This window comes from Protopterus annectens, chromosome 6.part0 (assembly GCF_019279795.1).
Source record: "Protopterus annectens isolate FY-2018-M chromosome 6.part0, PAN1.0, whole genome shotgun sequence".
Taxonomy (NCBI): Eukaryota; Metazoa; Chordata; order Ceratodontiformes; family Protopteridae; genus Protopterus; species Protopterus annectens.
The window spans coordinates 1,561,424,455-1,561,442,059 of record NC_056737.1 but is presented as its reverse complement, the minus strand read 5'-3'; the positions used below and the strand labels follow the sequence as shown (position 1 = coordinate 1,561,442,059).

Below are 17,605 nucleotides of genomic sequence, written 5' to 3'. Positions count from 1 at the left end.
AGAAAATGTTCTACTGCCTTATGAATACAATATTTGTATGGTTGCTGCTAGTCTCATAAGGTACTTGCGTCCAAGATCCTAGTCTCTCCTTATCTCTCAGACCCCTCATTGTGCTTCATCATTTTATCTTATTTTACAATCAGGCAACTGGATGGGTATGGCTGGTCTACTGATCCTTTTCATCCACGACCCAGGTACAACAGTACAGCTAAAAATAGTTTAAAATAGTAAAATACAAAAGAATAATGCAGTTACAAGAAAGAGCAAACATTCATGCACAAGTGACTACTTGCAATTATAAGCTGCAGACTTAGCCTGTGTCACAAAAACAGGTGCACTTGCACTCATTTTCTAAGCGCTCCCCAGGTTTTTTCTTGAATGTTAGGTTTTCTCCATTTCTTATGTCAGTAGGTAGCTGGCTCCTTGCCACTGGTCCTATCCCATAGAGTGCTTTTTCTCCTACAGCTAATTATTGTTATATCTGATCAATGTAAGTGCAGTTTCTTGGGTGTTCGTTGGGGAGCAGTTTTATTCCCTGATTTGGAGTAGAAGTTTGAGTGGTCAGCAGTATCCACACCGTACAGTTTTGAAGGTTAGTACATTAAGAAGGTCACTTTGTTCATGACTGGTAACTAGTGAGTTTTACCATATAAGCTACAGTGATGGCAGTTTGTATCTGCAAGCAGAACAAATCAAAGTACTTTATTTTCAGCTACTGTACTTGATTTTTTTTTTTTTTGCAGAATAAAGGGTAATAAGGGGAAAGGCATATTCAATCTTTGGCTCTTAGGAATTAGGACATTTTTGCCCAGAGACATTCTTTTTCGCTTTGATTTATAACCTTCTGCTTGAGTTATGTAGATGCCTTGACTGCATGCATATGTAAAGAAATGTTGCAGGTTTGAAAGCAAACTTTAGTCACCTACACAAATGCCTTCCATTTTTAGTGGTACTGATGTGAAAGTACTGCAGAACCAGGTCATTTAACATCTTCCCTGATTAGAACAAATATTATAACTTCATTATTAAAGTTAAATGGCTTAAAGAAGATGATAAATGGGGGAAAGTTATGTTTTGGCTTTAATGAACTGTGGTCTCTTTTCACAGTATTGACTGGGCACCTGCAATGTCAACAGGATCACTCTCTCTAAGCCTGTTAGTGTCCCATTCCTTCTCTGCCTTCACTCAAGACCCATAAACTGATATCAGTAAGCCTTTGCCTACTTCCACGGTCTTCCATTGTTTTTTCTTGGTAATGATGGCTAGTCAACCAGTGATAGCTAAATGTTGCCTGGCCCAACAGTCAACTCTATAAAAGCTGCTTTGGGGTGCCAGGACCCACATTTTAGTGTTTGCTTGGCTACAGATAGCAAGTTTCATTTCTATACTGTCCTCAAACTTTTGTCAAAATGTGCAGGACTGTTCAGCTTTTTAACAAAAGGGACATCTAGCACTTTTTTGTTACTATAGCTCATAACAATGATGCAGGTCCTTCAATTCTTGGGCGGTCTGTCACTGCAAACAGATAATACAAGTACTGCAAGAAAAGGATGCAGCTGCTCAAACACAATTAACAGCATTACCCACAGAGAAAATACTTGTGGGAAAAAATATGAATCACAGCTGATTTCATGCCAAAAGAAAGCCCCCCAGTTTCTACGTATAAATATTTATGTTACGTTATAATATAAGGGTCCAGTATATAGGAAGTACACACACTTATAAAATTATCAATTTTCAGAGTAGTTTCTAAGAATGAATTTGCTGGTGGGGACTTGCATGGAGTCTGACGAAATGGATGACTGAACTGGAGACTGTAACGGAGTCAATACACCATTATGTAAACAGGTTAGTGAACTGCAAGGAATCTTGAGACTGTGAGCAAGGCAACTTCCACACCAACCAACTTCCAAACAGTTAACGAATATTACATATATTTGTTTAAGGTCACTGTGTCTAAGAAGTCTGAATGGGGCTGTCTAATCCTTCATATTCTATTGTTAACCTTTCTCAATTCCTCCATATTTCACACAAAGATTTTTATTTTTTTCCAGTAAAACATACTTGGGGAAAAAGTGTTGCAGCAATCTTATCAGATCCTACAGAAGCTATCTTCCCACTACCACATGTGCTACTGCAGGACTGTGGACTGTACTGTAATATGGGATAGTCTACTTCAAGTATGATGGAAAGCTACAAACTGGAACTACCAAGTCAGAAGTAGAACAAAAACTTGAGATGGCACTGTCTTATTGTCACAGATGATAAAGTCTTGGCAGCAAACTTTCTGTGCAACGCAGACACTGCACACACTGAACAATGTAAAAACAAAATGTTTTGCCTCAATTAATCAAAAACTTGCCTATGTAACCCATTTACATCTGGAACTCACTGCCTTGAAAGCCAGAAGGCCAAAACCTCAAGTTATGAGCTGCCAATAAAGAAGTACATAGTCACTCATTTGTTTTAAGGCTGGCATTGTGGTGCTGTTAGTGATGCTGACTCACAGCACCAGGGTCTCCAGTTCAGTTCCTGGCTGACACTTTGCAGAGTCTTCATATCATCTCTATGGGTTCTCTCCAGGTACTTGCTTCCTTCCCAAATACTTGCCCCAGTTGAACTGTCAATCCTTCAAATTGCACATAGATGTCTGCGTCATATCAGAGAAAGTTTGTATGCATCCTATGGTAGACTGGCATACTATCCAACATGAGTTTTTCGATCTTGCATTCACTGAGTGCCAAGACAGGCCCAGTTGCCCTGCAACCTTAAAATTTAAAAGCAGGTACTGGAGAATGAATGAATGAATAAATGTTTTGTTACATTTCTAAGTAAAAATGCCAGTACAAGGTATGCCTTGTATATATATTTCCCTTTAACCCATTCAAAACATAAAACCAGAATTTCTCTTGACAGCTCCAACACATCACTTTAGAGTTTGAAACTGCAGTTAGGTTAAATCAACAAATAAGTATGCAGTACAGTGCCTAGTTTGCTTGTTGTTGCCACTACATTTACCTGTGGGAGTTGGAATTGTAACTCAGTTCTTGTATCCTGCCAACTTAAATAAATAACACTTGTGCAACTTGTTTTAAAATAATAGAGAGATTAAGTGCAAAAAAAAAAAAAAAAAAAAAGCAACTTTGTAGTTACCTGTGAAGTTTTCCACCATAGAATGGTTTAGTATGAAAGGTAATAGCTGATGAGTAACCTGTTTTTGCACAGTTAATAGTGACTTTGCCTCCCAACTCAACCCACGGAACAGTCAGTATGGAGCGGGCATATGCACTAGGAAGTGTGAAAGTGTACTCCTCTCCATGTTCCAAAAGGCTTAAGACACCTGAGTGAGACAAAGAAATAGAAAATTAAGACACGATAAACATACAAAAATGAAAAAACTGAGCCATCTGAAAGATAACATCCAAAGCTGTTGTGAAGCAAGAAAAGAAATACCTGCTTATAAAATGGACGGTCAATATTTCCTGGTTTAAAAATAAATTGGAAATGCAACTATACATTAAAATCAATTTTTACCACAAAGCTAGATGATCTACTTCAGAAACTAAGTTAAATATACTCGCTTTGCTATATTACAAACGAGCTCTTAACTAAAATTATAAAATTACTGACATACACATCACTTTTGTGTACAAGTAATATTATACAAGACTGACCTGTACCTGCTCAGTAAGTTTTCCAATGATACAGAACCATTTTTACACAGTTACATGGAACAACTAATAACAGAGACTTTAAACACATCACACAAATATTAAAGGTAACACAGTACACAAGTTATAACACAGTACTCGTACATGGTGGGAACCAAATCTGACGTCATTTGACGTCATAGTGACGGCTATGACTTGCAAGACAATGCAGCTAATCCAATTTAAGGTAATTTTGTAAATACGGTACTTAGTTTAATGTATCAAACTAAAACAATTAAAATATCCCTTCACAAAGCAAATGAATGTTTTTTTTTTGTTTTCTTTTTTTAAGAAAGTTAAAAAACTGCTTTCGTGGAAGGAGGAATTGCCTTGTTATGCCTTCCAATGAAGCAGGCAGATTTGATAAGATTCCTAAAGTAGGGAAATGTGAAGAAAAGAAATGCAAGGACGACTACTTAAACAGGCTAATGTCATAACATAATACTCCTCCAGTACAAAAAGGCACAGGCATAACTCCTGTACTACTTAGGTGGTACTAGTAATCAATTAAAATATATGCAGTTTACATGATGCATTGGGCCGTTAGATTCAAGACATGCAGTTAACAAGCACTAAAAATGTAAGGGAGCACACACTGCATGACCATACACAGCAGTTAACTCGATGGAGGTGAAGAATCTTAAGTTAACAAACTAATAATGCAAAGATGATTTGTGCCACCCTCTCGAGAGCACTTACATGACAGATTGCTAACACACTAATTAAAGGAATAAATACAAGAAGAAAAGGTTTCGGTTTATGGTGGAGTAACTGTGGGTAAATTGCTTAACTGACTCTTATGGAACAACTGGCAAACAGACTGAATACAGATCATTCAAGCCCACTAACAGTTCACTGTTCTAGATTGTGACACTGTTCATAGCCATGGTAAAGCAAAGAGGAGCAACACAGGTCTAGGCAAAGGACTACTGGTGGTAAGAATTATGCTTGTTATGGGAAAAAGAAGCCCCTGAACATCCCCAGGATGATTGACTGGTTAAGGCAAAGAAATGCTATAAGGGAAGCTAGAAGGGCATATGATCTTTCCAGTCAAGAGAAAGGAGAAAATGTGGGTTAAATGGAATACATTCATGCTACATACTGGATATATAATTTAGTGGGGATTTACCTTGCAAGTCTGTGGGGTACAGCTTTCAGTGCAGTAGAGAAGCTGTCTTTGACAGCCCAAAGTCTTTGGAGCAGTGGTACCTACACAGCAGACTTTCTTTTTATGAAATTAATATTGTGGTTTAGTGAAGTCTAGGTGACATGGATGAGTTTAAATCTAAATTTATATTTGAATTTTTTCCAAATAATGTGCACTTTTAAGTAATGGTTCAGTAAGGTAACAGACATTTGGTTAATTAACTAGTAAAATATTATAAATTATAGCCATATTTTGGGAAATGCAGAGTAGCAAGAAATCAAATGGCATACTTGAAAATCCTCCAGTAATCAACCACTCATCAATTGTACAGCAGCATGATATTCATCGTGTTACCCTGCTGCAGTCATCACACTTGGGTTATCCTGTCATCAGGCGATCCCGCAGTCGGCCGGAATTCCAAAGTCTTAGTCCGGCGTCGGTTGCTGTCACTTCTTCCCTGACGTCAGTGTGCCAGGGATATATATGATGCATCCAACGCCATTTTCTTCAGTCTTTCTTGCTGCGCGGTGCCCGAAGCAGAAGCAGTTCGCAAGTGCTGGTCGGCCGACTCCTGAGATTTTCAAAGTCGAATTTCAGATCCGAAATCTTCAATAAAGCTAAGTACCCCATTGGGGAAACTTTTCTTGCCTCAGACCGATGTCAGAAAAAGTTAACAATTGTATTTCTTGTGGGAAGCAAATACCTCATAAGGATTTTCATTCTTATTGTATACCTTGCCTAGGCCCAGACCACGACATCACTGGTTGTCACTTTTGTGCTAGGTTCAATAAGAGAACTATAAAACGACGCTTTGATTTCGCACGACACTACTTCAGTAGAAAATTTAATTACACTATGCCATCAGAGCAACCGACTACCGGCGTGCACAAAAATCACAAAGATAAGGACAGGCAGCCTAGACCCAAGCCAGACTCCAAGGCCTCGGCTGGGCCGGTCTCCAGTTCACCGGTTTTCAGTGAGGCGCCTACGCAGCCCCTGGCTACCACAGAATTGGAACCCGGGACCACTTTGGATCCTATGACGGAGAGTTCTAGGCCGGCGCAGCCATTTTCTTTAGGCCCTACCAACGACATTGCAGAAAGAGAAGCTGGTGCTGCAGAAACACCTTCGGTTTCTGAAGGTGTCTTCAGACCGACGACGCTCACCATAAAAACATATCCTAAGCTTAAGACTCCTCTTGAACCAAAAAAGACAGCACTTCAGTCTCCAGTTCAAGGCCCCATGCCTAAGAAACAGATGCTTAAAATGGCTGAAGATTTGATCTCTTTTATCAGGGGTTCCCAACCCGCACCCGACAAAAGGCCTAGACAAGAGGAAGATTATGCCTCCTCTGACCAAGTGTCTATTTCCTCAGGCTCCTCTGAGGAACAAGATTACTCCTTTCCCCCTTATGAAGATTCTGATGCTGAGGATTCCATTCCCTCAGCTTCTCCCCCTGAAGACTACTCCTTTGGGGAAACTTTACATACTATGAGGGAACATTTTCGCTGGGAAGGTCAGGATTACTCTGACTCAAAGAAAAGGCTTAGAGTTTCTTTTACTCCCCCAGCACAGACCACTTGCTATTCCCCCAGTTTTACACATTGTGGGTGATGTTTACTTAGAATCTAGTTTAAATCCAGATTCTCTGCCTCCTTTTCCAGCCAAACCAGACAGATATTATAGAGTGCTTGACTCCCACAAATTCCTTTATAAAAGCCCTGTTGCTGATCCAGAGACTATCTCCCAGGGTCCCAAAGGGGCTAAGGCTTCTATGGCAAAAAATTCTGTACCCTCTGAAAGGGATTCCAGAGCACTAGACAGGTGGGGGAAGAAGGTTTACACTTCAGCCACTCTAGCTATGAGAGCACTAAATTGTCAATTTCACATGCTAAAATACCAGCAATTTGTAATGTCTCAAATTAAACAAAAAAAGAGCACACACCCTCAACAATCTGAATTGAAGGAAATGCAGGATCTGTTGAATGCAGCTGAACAGGTGGTCAAACATAATTTACAATGTGGATTTGATTCCTTGGAAGCTTCCTGTAGAGCAGCTGTTACTGGGTCTGTTATACGTAGGCATGCTTGGTTAAAGGAACAAACTCTGCCTGATCATGTTAAAGCAAAGTTACTAGATGCTCCCTTACAGCAGGATGTCCTATTTGGAGTTAAAGCAGAAAAAGTCTTAAAGAAAATGGAGGATAAGGCAAAATCTATGCAGATGGTCAAAGATTTCTTACAGGTTCAGCCCCCTCCCTTCAGCAGAAATTGGCCAACAAAAGATTGGTCCTTTCCAGCTACTGACAGGCCTCAGAGGGGTAAATACAGATGCCCAAGAGGCAGAGGACAACCACAAACCCACTACAAAACTCGACAATGGGGCACTGCAACACAGAAGGGAGGAGAAGACAGGCCCCAAACTACTAGAAGGCAAACACAATGACTTGAACCTCATATGGCCAAGCAAAACTCTCTTGGCAGCTCCCTTGGGAGGAAAATTAGCACTTTTTTCAGACAACTGGCGCATCGTCACAAAGGACAAATGGGTCCTAGACATTATTTCACAAGGATACAGTTTCCATTTCCACACCTTGCCAACGATAAGAGGAATGCCAAAGCTGCCACAAAATCAATGGGCAGAGGCACAAAAACAAATTCCAGCTCTCAAGGACATGAGAGCCATTCATCTGGTACCTTACACAGGAGCAAGGCCAAGGATTTTACTCAAGACTCTTTCTAGTCCCCAGAAAGGACAATGCTTGGAGACCAATTCTGGACCTTTCAATTCTAAACACCTTCTTACAAGTACCCAAATTCAAGATGCTAACACTACAGCAGCTTCTTCCCATGTTGGGCAAGAAAGCATGGCTAGTAACGTTGGACCTCAAGGAGGCATACCTGCATGTCCCTATCAGACAAAATTGCAGAAGATACCTCCGTTTCATTGCAGGTTCAACCCATTACCAATTTTCTGCGCTGCCCTATCCACTGCGCCCAGGGTTTTCACAAAATGCCTGGCACCAGTAATTGCATACTGGACGACTGCATCATCCAAGCAGAAAGCAAGGACATCCTCTTACAACATCTGGCTTTTGTAAAACACCTTCTAAGTTGCCTAGGGTACACAGTAAATGAAAAGAAATCAAAACTAGTGCCCTCACAAAATATGACATTCCTGGGTGCCAGCTTGAATACAACGGCCCAGATGGCTTATCTGATGCCAGACAAACAACAACTGACTCAATATTTCAAAACAATGGCAACAAAGACCCAACCCCCTGCAAGAAAAATTCTGCAGGCCTTGGGCTTCATGGCATCTTGCATACTACTAATACCATTTGCAAAGCTGCATATGAGGAAATTACAGTGGTACCTAAAAAGCGTATGGTCTCAACACAGCCACAGCTTGGACACAATGATATCTCTCATTCCCTGCCTTCAACAAGAGTTTCTATGGTGGTCACAGGCATGTCACCTCAACAAGGGTCAGCCTTTCACCTTGTCCCCAGCCAGGCAAACTATGACAATAGATGCATCAGACTATGCCTGGGGGGCACACATGGCAGGACAGTGTGTTTAAGGCATATGGACTGCAGATCAAAGGAATCTGCACATCAATCAAAAAGAAATGCTAGATGTACAGAATGCCCTGACAGCCTTCAAGGACCGCTTGCATCCAGGACAGCTTACAATAAGGACGGACAACACCACAGTAATGTGGTACATAAACAAACAAGGGGGTACATACTCCTACCCTCTATGCAGGCAAGCAATGACCTTGTGGAACACAGCACTGGCTTACCAAGTTCAGCTACAAGCTCAATTCCTGCCAGGAAAAAAAGAACACATTGGCAGACGACCTCAGCAGAAACATCATGGATTCCCACGAGTGGAAACTGGATCCACAAGTATTTGCAATGATAACTCAAAAATGGGGCCATCCAGACATAGACCTGTTTGCCAGCCCCCAAAACTATCAGCTAACAAAATTTTGTACAAGGACGCTTCACCATCAAGCTTGGAAAGTGGACGCACTCTCATTCAGTTGGAAAAACCTGACAGTATATGCCTTCCCTCCATTGCCCCTTCTCACAAAGGTGCTGCTGAAAGTCAGGAAGGAGAGACCCAGAATGATACTCATAGCCCCAGACTGGCCACGCCAGCACTGGTACCCACTACTAAGGAATATGGCCCAGGGCCCACCTTGGATTTTACCACAAATTGCTCATTTGCTCACACAGCAAGACAATCAGATTCTACACAGCCAGCTCAAAACCTTAAATGTGGCTGCATGGCAAAGATTGCGTTGGTTTGGACATGTGCTGAGGAGGGATGATGGGTATATTGGGAAAAAGATGCTAAGGATGGCGCTGCCAGGTAAGAGGAAAAGAGGAAGGCCTAAGATAAGGGTTATGGACGTGGTGAGAGAGGACATGCAGGCGGTTGGTGTGAAAGAGCAAGATGCAGAGGATAGGAAGAAATGGAAAGAGATGATCCGCTGTGGCGACCCCTAATGGGAAAAGCCAAAAGAGGATGATGATGATGATGGCAAATCACCTAAGCAACCAGCCAGCTCCTCTTTCTCAAGCAGTTATGGATGTTATTCTGGAAGCTAGGAGGCCCAGCACCAGGAAGGCCTACTCGGACAAATGGAAAAGGTTTTGCGTCTGGAACCAAGCTAAAGGCCAAAATACCCTTCAGCCTCACATACCTCAGATTCTACAGTATTTAACTGAGATGTTGCACAAAGGACTTTCTTTTTCATCTATTAAAATCCACGCCTCAGCAATTTCAGCCTACTACAACACGGATCCTCCCTTATTTTCACATCCGCTTCTAAGGCAGTTTCTCAGAGGGGCCAAAAACATTAGACCCCCCAGGAGAGCACCTACACTAACCTGGGACCTTAACTTTGTTCTGGAAAAACTTACGCTACCTCCCTTTGAACCAGCTTTCTCTGCTGACCTAAAGTTTATATCATGGAAGACTGCCCTGCTGCTAGCAATAACTTCAGCCAGAAGAGTCTCAGAGCTTCAGGCACTAATGGCAGTGGAGCCTTTCCTCATTTTCCATCAAGACAGAGTTTCTCTACGAACTAATCCCTCCTTTATGCCTAAGGTGGTATCCAGTGTGGCTCTAAATCAAACCATCCACTTACCCACCTTCTTTCCAAATCCACAGAACAAAGGAGAAAGACTACTGCACTCCTTGGACATTCACAGGCAACTATGTTACTACTTGGATAAAACTAAGGTTTTCAGAAAATCTGACCAGCTCTTTGTATCCTATGCTGCAGCTTCACAAGGGAAGGCTATATCAAAACAGACCATTTCCAAATGGATAGGACATTGCATTCGTTTTTGCTACACCCATCATGGAAAACCAGTTCCTGCTACCATAAGGCCCCACTCTACCAGGGCAGCAGCTACATCTACAGCCTTCCTCAGGGGGGTGCCAACCAAGGATATTTTGGAAGCTGCAACTTGGAGTTCAGTACACACCTTCACCAAACACTACCACTTACCACTTTACTCTAAGACTAGAGCTGGCTTCGCCACTGCAGTTCTGCAGGGCCTTCTAGTCTCCTCTAACCCTGTTTGACTCCACCTCCCAACCTTAGCTTTGGGATTCTACCCAAGTGTGATGGACTGCAGCAGGGTAACACGATGAACATAGTACAGTTTTGTACCTACCATAAATGTAGATGTTCGAGTGTATACCCTGCTGCAGTCCAGGTTACCCTCCCTCCATCCCCTCTGGCCTAACTAACTAAAACTTTACAATACCTTAAAACCTGATACTACCTTTGTGATGTATTTGCTTACAGCTGGAGGGATGTTTTGTTTGTGCTAAACTTTTTAGATTGGTACTATTTACTGACCACCTTTTTGGGGGCACCTGATATCTGGGGCAAGAAAAACTGAAGAAAATGTCATCGGATGCATCATATATACCCCTGGCGCACTGACGTCAGGGAAGAAGCGACAGCAATCGACGCCGGACCAAGACTTTGGAATTCTGGCCGACTGCGTGACCATCTGACGACAGGATAACAGGATAACCCAAGTGTGATAACTGCAGCAGGGTATACACTCGAACATCTACATTTATGGTAGGTACAAAACTGTACTTTTTTTGTCCTGTCCTTCCAGAAAATCTCCAACACAGTCAAGTTTTACTCTATGAAGTGATGCAGCTTAATAACTAAAAACTATAAAATCATCCAGAAATGCAGAGCCCACTGAGCTTGTAGTCATTTTTCAAAAAAACAGGGTGCATGAAAATCTGACCCTTGGTTACCTGCATGCACTATGCTTGTTGTTTCTAAATATGAGCCATAATGGAAAAGGAATGGTTAGCACCGACTGCAGATATACTGCTAAGGGAGATGATTAACCTCAGAAAATGCTTCTATAAGTAAATTAATCTTAACAAAGTTAAAAGATGAATGGCATGACGATCCAGCCTATGAGGATTACTGCATTTTGAAGGAGTTAACACAATCAATCTATCTAAACCCACTGGCAACAAAAGCCTGGCTATTGGGGGGATGGACATTAGCTGTCACTGACTAGCCAGTTTTCTCAAAAGACACAAAATATTGGACGGCAAACACTGGGGAAAGAGTAAGCAATGGAAAATATGCTGAATTACAAAGTGCTGCCCATCAAAAAAAAAATAAAATGAGAAAGTAATAAGAGGCAAACTTGGAAATTTCCACTAACTTACAACATCACTAATTCATTTTCTATGGCAAATCGCTTGTGGTACGCACATTATAATATGATGCAAAAGAACTATAACAGAACAGAACATTAAATTACAAACAGGGCCTTTTTGAGAAAACGCTTGATTTTGAGCTCTGAAACTTTTAATGCCAGATATTTTTGCTTAGATTCATACATTCGAGGCTGGCAAGCTTAATGTTAATTTTAACATGAAAAGCTAAAATTGAAGACTGAACCAGTATGGACTGACTTTGTGACCATTCCTAATATAAAACCCATTAACGGTATCCATCTGATTCTTTATTCTAGGCCTGTTTACCTGATGATCTCAAGGAGTTACTCAGTATGGCGGTTTCTTCATATTTCTACTTGGGTAAGAAATTCAACATCATTTACACCCACCAGAACTGTTGCACAATACTTATCAATACTGAGGTTTATTTTACCCAAATCAGAGATGCTATCTTTCCGTGCCACAGGAAGTTACTATAAGAGTACTCGTATATGGCAGCATGGATGAACAAATGACAAGGGAAGATGAGGTTCAGATATTTAAAAATACACATTTCTCCAAGTGCAAACCTTTTTTATTTGTTTTTTTTTTAAAGATGGCCAAGTTTAGAACTGATACATAAGAAAGGACTAATGCACTTCTATAAAAACCCAGACATATGCGACTGGAAAATACATAGGACAGTACAATAATATAACAGAAATTAAACTAGTGATGCGGGTTATTTATCATAAAAGAAGTTCTCCAAAAACCTTAAAAAAATGGTGGTGTGTGGAGTGCGGGAGGACCGTAAGTTAAATTAAAAAACATGAAGCCTGTGCAACTGCTTTAAGCAAAAAAGGAGACAAGACTTTCAGATTCATGAGAAACTAAAGGAAGGGTGAAAAAAGTCTACATTTACTGCTGATGACTTTGCTGTCCGAAATTAGAGAGGAAATGACGAAGAAAGGGTTTAAATTTTCCCTAAAACGTTGCTCTAACGAAGGGTGCAAGATTATAATATAAAGGTGTACTTAGCCTCAATAGCAGAGGAACATAAAGCTTTATTGCAGCAAGAATTTTCTTTATTAGAATTGTGCGCTGGTTAAAAACATGTCCGGAATAAATACCAGATCTTGATGGTGTGGTTTATCTTCTTCAAGGTATTTCTGCTTTACTAAACAGGAACTTTTACTGTTCTTTCTTTCATTTTATGACTTGGGGGGGGTTTATCCTATTCTGTGTCATGGGTTAGCAAAAGCCCATACTGACAAGCTAAAGGCACAAAGCATGGAACTTATCTGAATGGGATACCACTCCTCTATTTGATACATTTTATAATGAGATAACTGGGGGAAAAAGGGAGTCCTTTGCAGAGTTCACAAGAAACTAAGTGGCTAAGCAATTTTCAGTAATTAAGGACTCATTCTTCAATAGAACATTAAAAATTCAGTTGTTATTAATAAAACACTGTTGAAAAAGTGTGATGTATTTTCTCATTATGCCAGGCACTGAGGTTAACACTAAAAATGTATTTTTACTGTGCCTGGCAAGAAATTATCATGGAAACAAATTTGTAGTGCACTTCTTTCAACTACACAGAAAGAGTGAGTTATAAGGCAGCCACACAATGTAACAATACACAGCTGTCCAAGACACAGGCTCATCAAGAGATGAACAAAATCACTGCAAGGGGACTCTCCCTTAACCCAGGGCTAGCTTACTGCAAAAGAGATGCTGGAATTCCCCATCCAAAGAAAACTTTTTTTTTTTTTTTTTTTTTGAAGACATCAGCTGACAACTTCTACTGGTTCTGGTCAACTGATCGCCATGAAACTGACAAACGTCCATAAGAGAGGCTTCCTATGCTAACTTTTGTATACGAGGTTTACTTAATGCAATGCATCTTAAAATATTATGGGATACACTGCATATATTTTTGGACTCATGGAGGAATGTTAGTTTTGTGAAAGGACTGCATTTTTCCCTTCAGTCATTGATAGGTACAGAACCTGATCAGCACAATTACGGAGAGGGACGCATCAAGGTTACTCTTCTCATGTCTGCTACTTTTTATTTAGTTGCTAGTCAGATAAAATATCATATTCTGAGTAGTATGAATGTCATCCTATCTGGTTTCTGTGGATTATGTTAGAATTCGTTGCTCTTCCACAGTATCAAACTAGAAGACTAGAAGAATGTTATGTAGACACACAGGTCATCTGCGTTATATGTAAATCTCTAAAAATTATACTGGTATGGGGACTATGGGTACTATATATACAGAAGAATTCATTTTACTGAGATAGTTATTAATATGATGGAGTACATTATGAGACATACAATTCACATAATCAAGGACAGAATTAAATGAAATGGAACCTAATAAAATCATGGTCTACATAACAGTTTTCAGTTGAAAAGAATGAGGATGTCCTCAGCAGATTAACTTACTCAGACTAGCACATCTAAGTAAAATATGCTGGGTATCACAGGTCATGGAAATACTGAATTATTGGACCATTTCTCATCTTCCCTTTGTGGCAAAAAAAATCAAAATCCATTGACAAATGCCACTGCACTGGCCCAGTAATCAAGGAGCCTCAATCCTCACCATTAGCACCAGTGAGGGACATGGACGTTATGAGGATGACAAGTGCACGCAAACAGTAAAGTACAATTTCCCTTAAGAGCACACAGAGATCACAGTCAGTCTGGGGCTGATTTCTCCCTCTCTCTCCAGATCTCCAATAAGACTCCCCACTGGCACAGCTACAGGGTTAAGATTTCAGCCGAGTGGTCAAGCCAAAACCTCCAGCACCCTCTCCATCCAACCAATGCTTTGTGTCCCTGCCTAAGTAGATCACACACACACACACACACACACACACACACACACACACACATACACACTTGATTTATATACAAACAGACAGACACTCCTGGGGAAGGCTGGCACAGGTTTACAAGCTATGCCCCCTTCTGCCCAGAGTAAAAGGTAGTTATCACTGTCACCAACCAAGTTACAAAGACATGAGTCTGGAGTGTTTCTCCCCAGGCCTCCACTGAAAATTGGCTTTGTTCCAAGTCGGACTTTCCCCGTAAACAAACAAAATAAATAAATCTCACTTGCGCAGCAATATGGAAGTAACAACAAAAATAATCAAGAATTTCACTAGTTGAACTGTCACACAACTTGTATCCATAGAACAAACAACTAAAAAACTTAAACCAGCCATTTTAGCAACACATCTATTACCACTTGCATATTTCAAACCTGTAACAACTTGTGTAACATTTTGAGGCAAAGTCTTTTCAGGATATAAAATTAATCAAGATAAAATAGGCTATAGCAATAAATTATGTAGTCACACAAGAACTAGTTCAGCAATACCCATACTTACAGGGATACACAAAAAGATTAAGAATTTAGGTGTATGGATTAAAAAGAATCATGTTATGGAAGCCAGCTAAGGATATGTGGTAAACAAATGATACCACAAAACTGAGAAGCTAGAAACTTTTGATTATAAGATACAAACAGTGAAAATATTGTTAGTCCCTACAGTTTTATGTACAGGCTAGATGTATTTTTATCAACCATAGAAGTTGTAGAAGATAATAAAGAGTTGAAAGAAGTTATATGGGAGGGGAAGATAGCAAGAGTTAAGTGGGTTCCTTTTTTCCTCCCCATAGAACAATGTGGTTTAACATCACTTGATTTGTATGGATATTTTAGAGATACACAGTTACAAGCTCACATACATAACGCAAACAGAAGGTTAGAAATCAAAGTGGAAAGGGCAGATGATGAAGCATGAGGGGAGTTCAGGAAATAAGGAGAGTGCAGGATTTTGTATGCAAATCCTTGAGGGGAGCAACAACGATACAGACTATTTTCATAGATTTGCAGGAAGTATTCTAAGAACCAAGTCAAAATGGGAATGGAAAAAAGAGATTTTGCCAAAATGGATGGCTGCAAGCAGGTGTACAGAGAACAGGCAAGAGGGGGCAGAAGTTACTGGAGGAAAATGGCAAGGAAAACAAGGAATTAGGGAAAAAATAATAGAGTGGAATTAGGCCAAGCAGAAGTTTGGACTGCAGGTTAGAGATTATCTTCTCTACCAGGGATCAATATCAGAATATAGACAAAGGGATAGGGGACTCCTACCTGAAAGACCAGCTCTGCCAGAGTTTTTAGTCGAGTCTAGAACAGAAGCAGTTATTAACAAACGGAATAAAATAGTAGGGCATATAAAATATTACATGATAACTATAAGAATCAATCAGAGGAGGTAAGAAAAGATTGGGAAGACAGACCGGAAAAGCAATTTACAAAGAAACAATGGAAGGGCATTAAGTATGGCTTCCACGTATGCAACAAAATACTGAAGGTTTAGGATTTTTACTAGTAACTGTTTGGATATAGCAGATTTTTCATCAGGCAGATAGCCATTGTCAGAGGTATGATGGGAAAGAAAGAAGTGATTGGACACCTGTTTCTTGGGTATGTAAACATTTTAAAAGTTCCCTAGAGAGTACATTTGTCAAAAATGTTGGGGGAGCAAATGATTATAACTAAGGAAATTATTTTTTTTTTACCTGGGATATAGGATCTTGATTGCCTACACATTGTAAGGCCTTGCAATGTTCATGTTATTTGGTTGCCAAAAAAGCAATTACTAGAAAACAGAAATCTAAATTTAAAGCAATTGTAAATGGAGTACTGAATATTGTAAAATAATAGAGGTGGGATCTTTAGAAAAGGGAAGGAGCAAATTGCATAGAAATAAATGGAATTTGCAGGAACAATACATGAATAATAATGTTCAGTAAAAAGAAATGAAATTTAAGGGAAGGCGGGATGAATAATGTATGCAATGCTGGACTGAATGATAATTATTACAAAAGCAACATGAATGAATGTGTACAATTGTCTCTATTTTACTGTACCTGTTCATATGACATTGTTTTAGATGGCATGCATTTAATAATCACGTAAAATATACAATGATCAATAAAATCATGCATACAGAAGTCTCTCTCTAAATTATTTATCACATTCAATAATTTGAACTCTGCAGACACAGAATACCTTATAAAAATGAAAATGCATTGTTACAGAGCTAAAGGCATACCCAAACTGTTCAAATAACTCTGCAGTCTTTCATCTCCTATCACGCCACATGGAAATGCCCACCGAACCTTAATTTAGAAACATTCTGTAAAACTTCACTGCTGGTGGAACACATTGCACAACCCTATCTATATCCACCAGTACCATCTTATGACCACACCATGCCAATAGGAAAAATATCTTCAAGATCACTAGATAAACAAAAAGAATACTCCTGCACAACCATATCATCTCATAAAACTGAATCTATTACTCAGCCATTTGCACAGAATAATCATTATCAAATACATGCTTCTGTGTCCCCATAAGCCTGACCATTTTTTTCCAAAGCTGTGAAAGTACGGTTTCTTTAACATACCATGACTGAAATTAGGCTACGATATTGAAAGGATGAACAGCAGTTGCAGTCACTCCCTGAGCACAATCCAAATGTACACAGTCTGCAGGGATAACTATTCAGTCACTCAGTTTGTAAAAAGACCAAGTAATTTAAACCTTGCACTTTCTCCGGCACTTTAATCATATAACATTTATTTCTCTCAGCTTTATCAACCAGCTCAACCAATTTGGGGGGGAGGGGAATATGACAACTTCTTTTGGAATTCAAAGACCAAGTTTTTAATAACCTTTTTTCAACTGTGATGACAAAATGGCATCTATTTGGTTAAAAAGCAAACACTTCCTTAACCTTAGGAGTGTCTAACATTATTAAAAAGTGCAACTGACTATGGCTTTACAAGAAATAGCGACTGAGAAAGATTGGATTTTTGTCTACATTTTTAAATTTGTTGGGGGACTGAGAAGCTTATGCTCCACCTCATGTCATTAATGTTAGCACGGACACTGCAAGGAAAAAAAATGGAAGAGGTAAAAACTATAAGGGCAACA

At 39.8% G+C, this 17,605-nt stretch overlaps 1 protein-coding gene across 2 annotated transcripts in view; it reads right to left on the bottom strand.

Annotated features, from left to right (window-relative positions):
• Positions 1 to 17,605, bottom strand: part of OSBPL11 (oxysterol binding protein like 11) — a 1,295,440-nt gene that overhangs the window by 161,417 nt on the left and 1,116,418 nt on the right. For both annotated transcript variants that reach the window (XM_044075008.1, XM_044075009.1), the window contains exon 10: positions 3,154 to 3,340. In XM_044075008.1, coding sequence (XP_043930943.1) covers positions 3,154 to 3,340 — 187 coding nt within the window. The remainder of the gene's footprint in view (positions 1 to 3,153; positions 3,341 to 17,605) is intronic.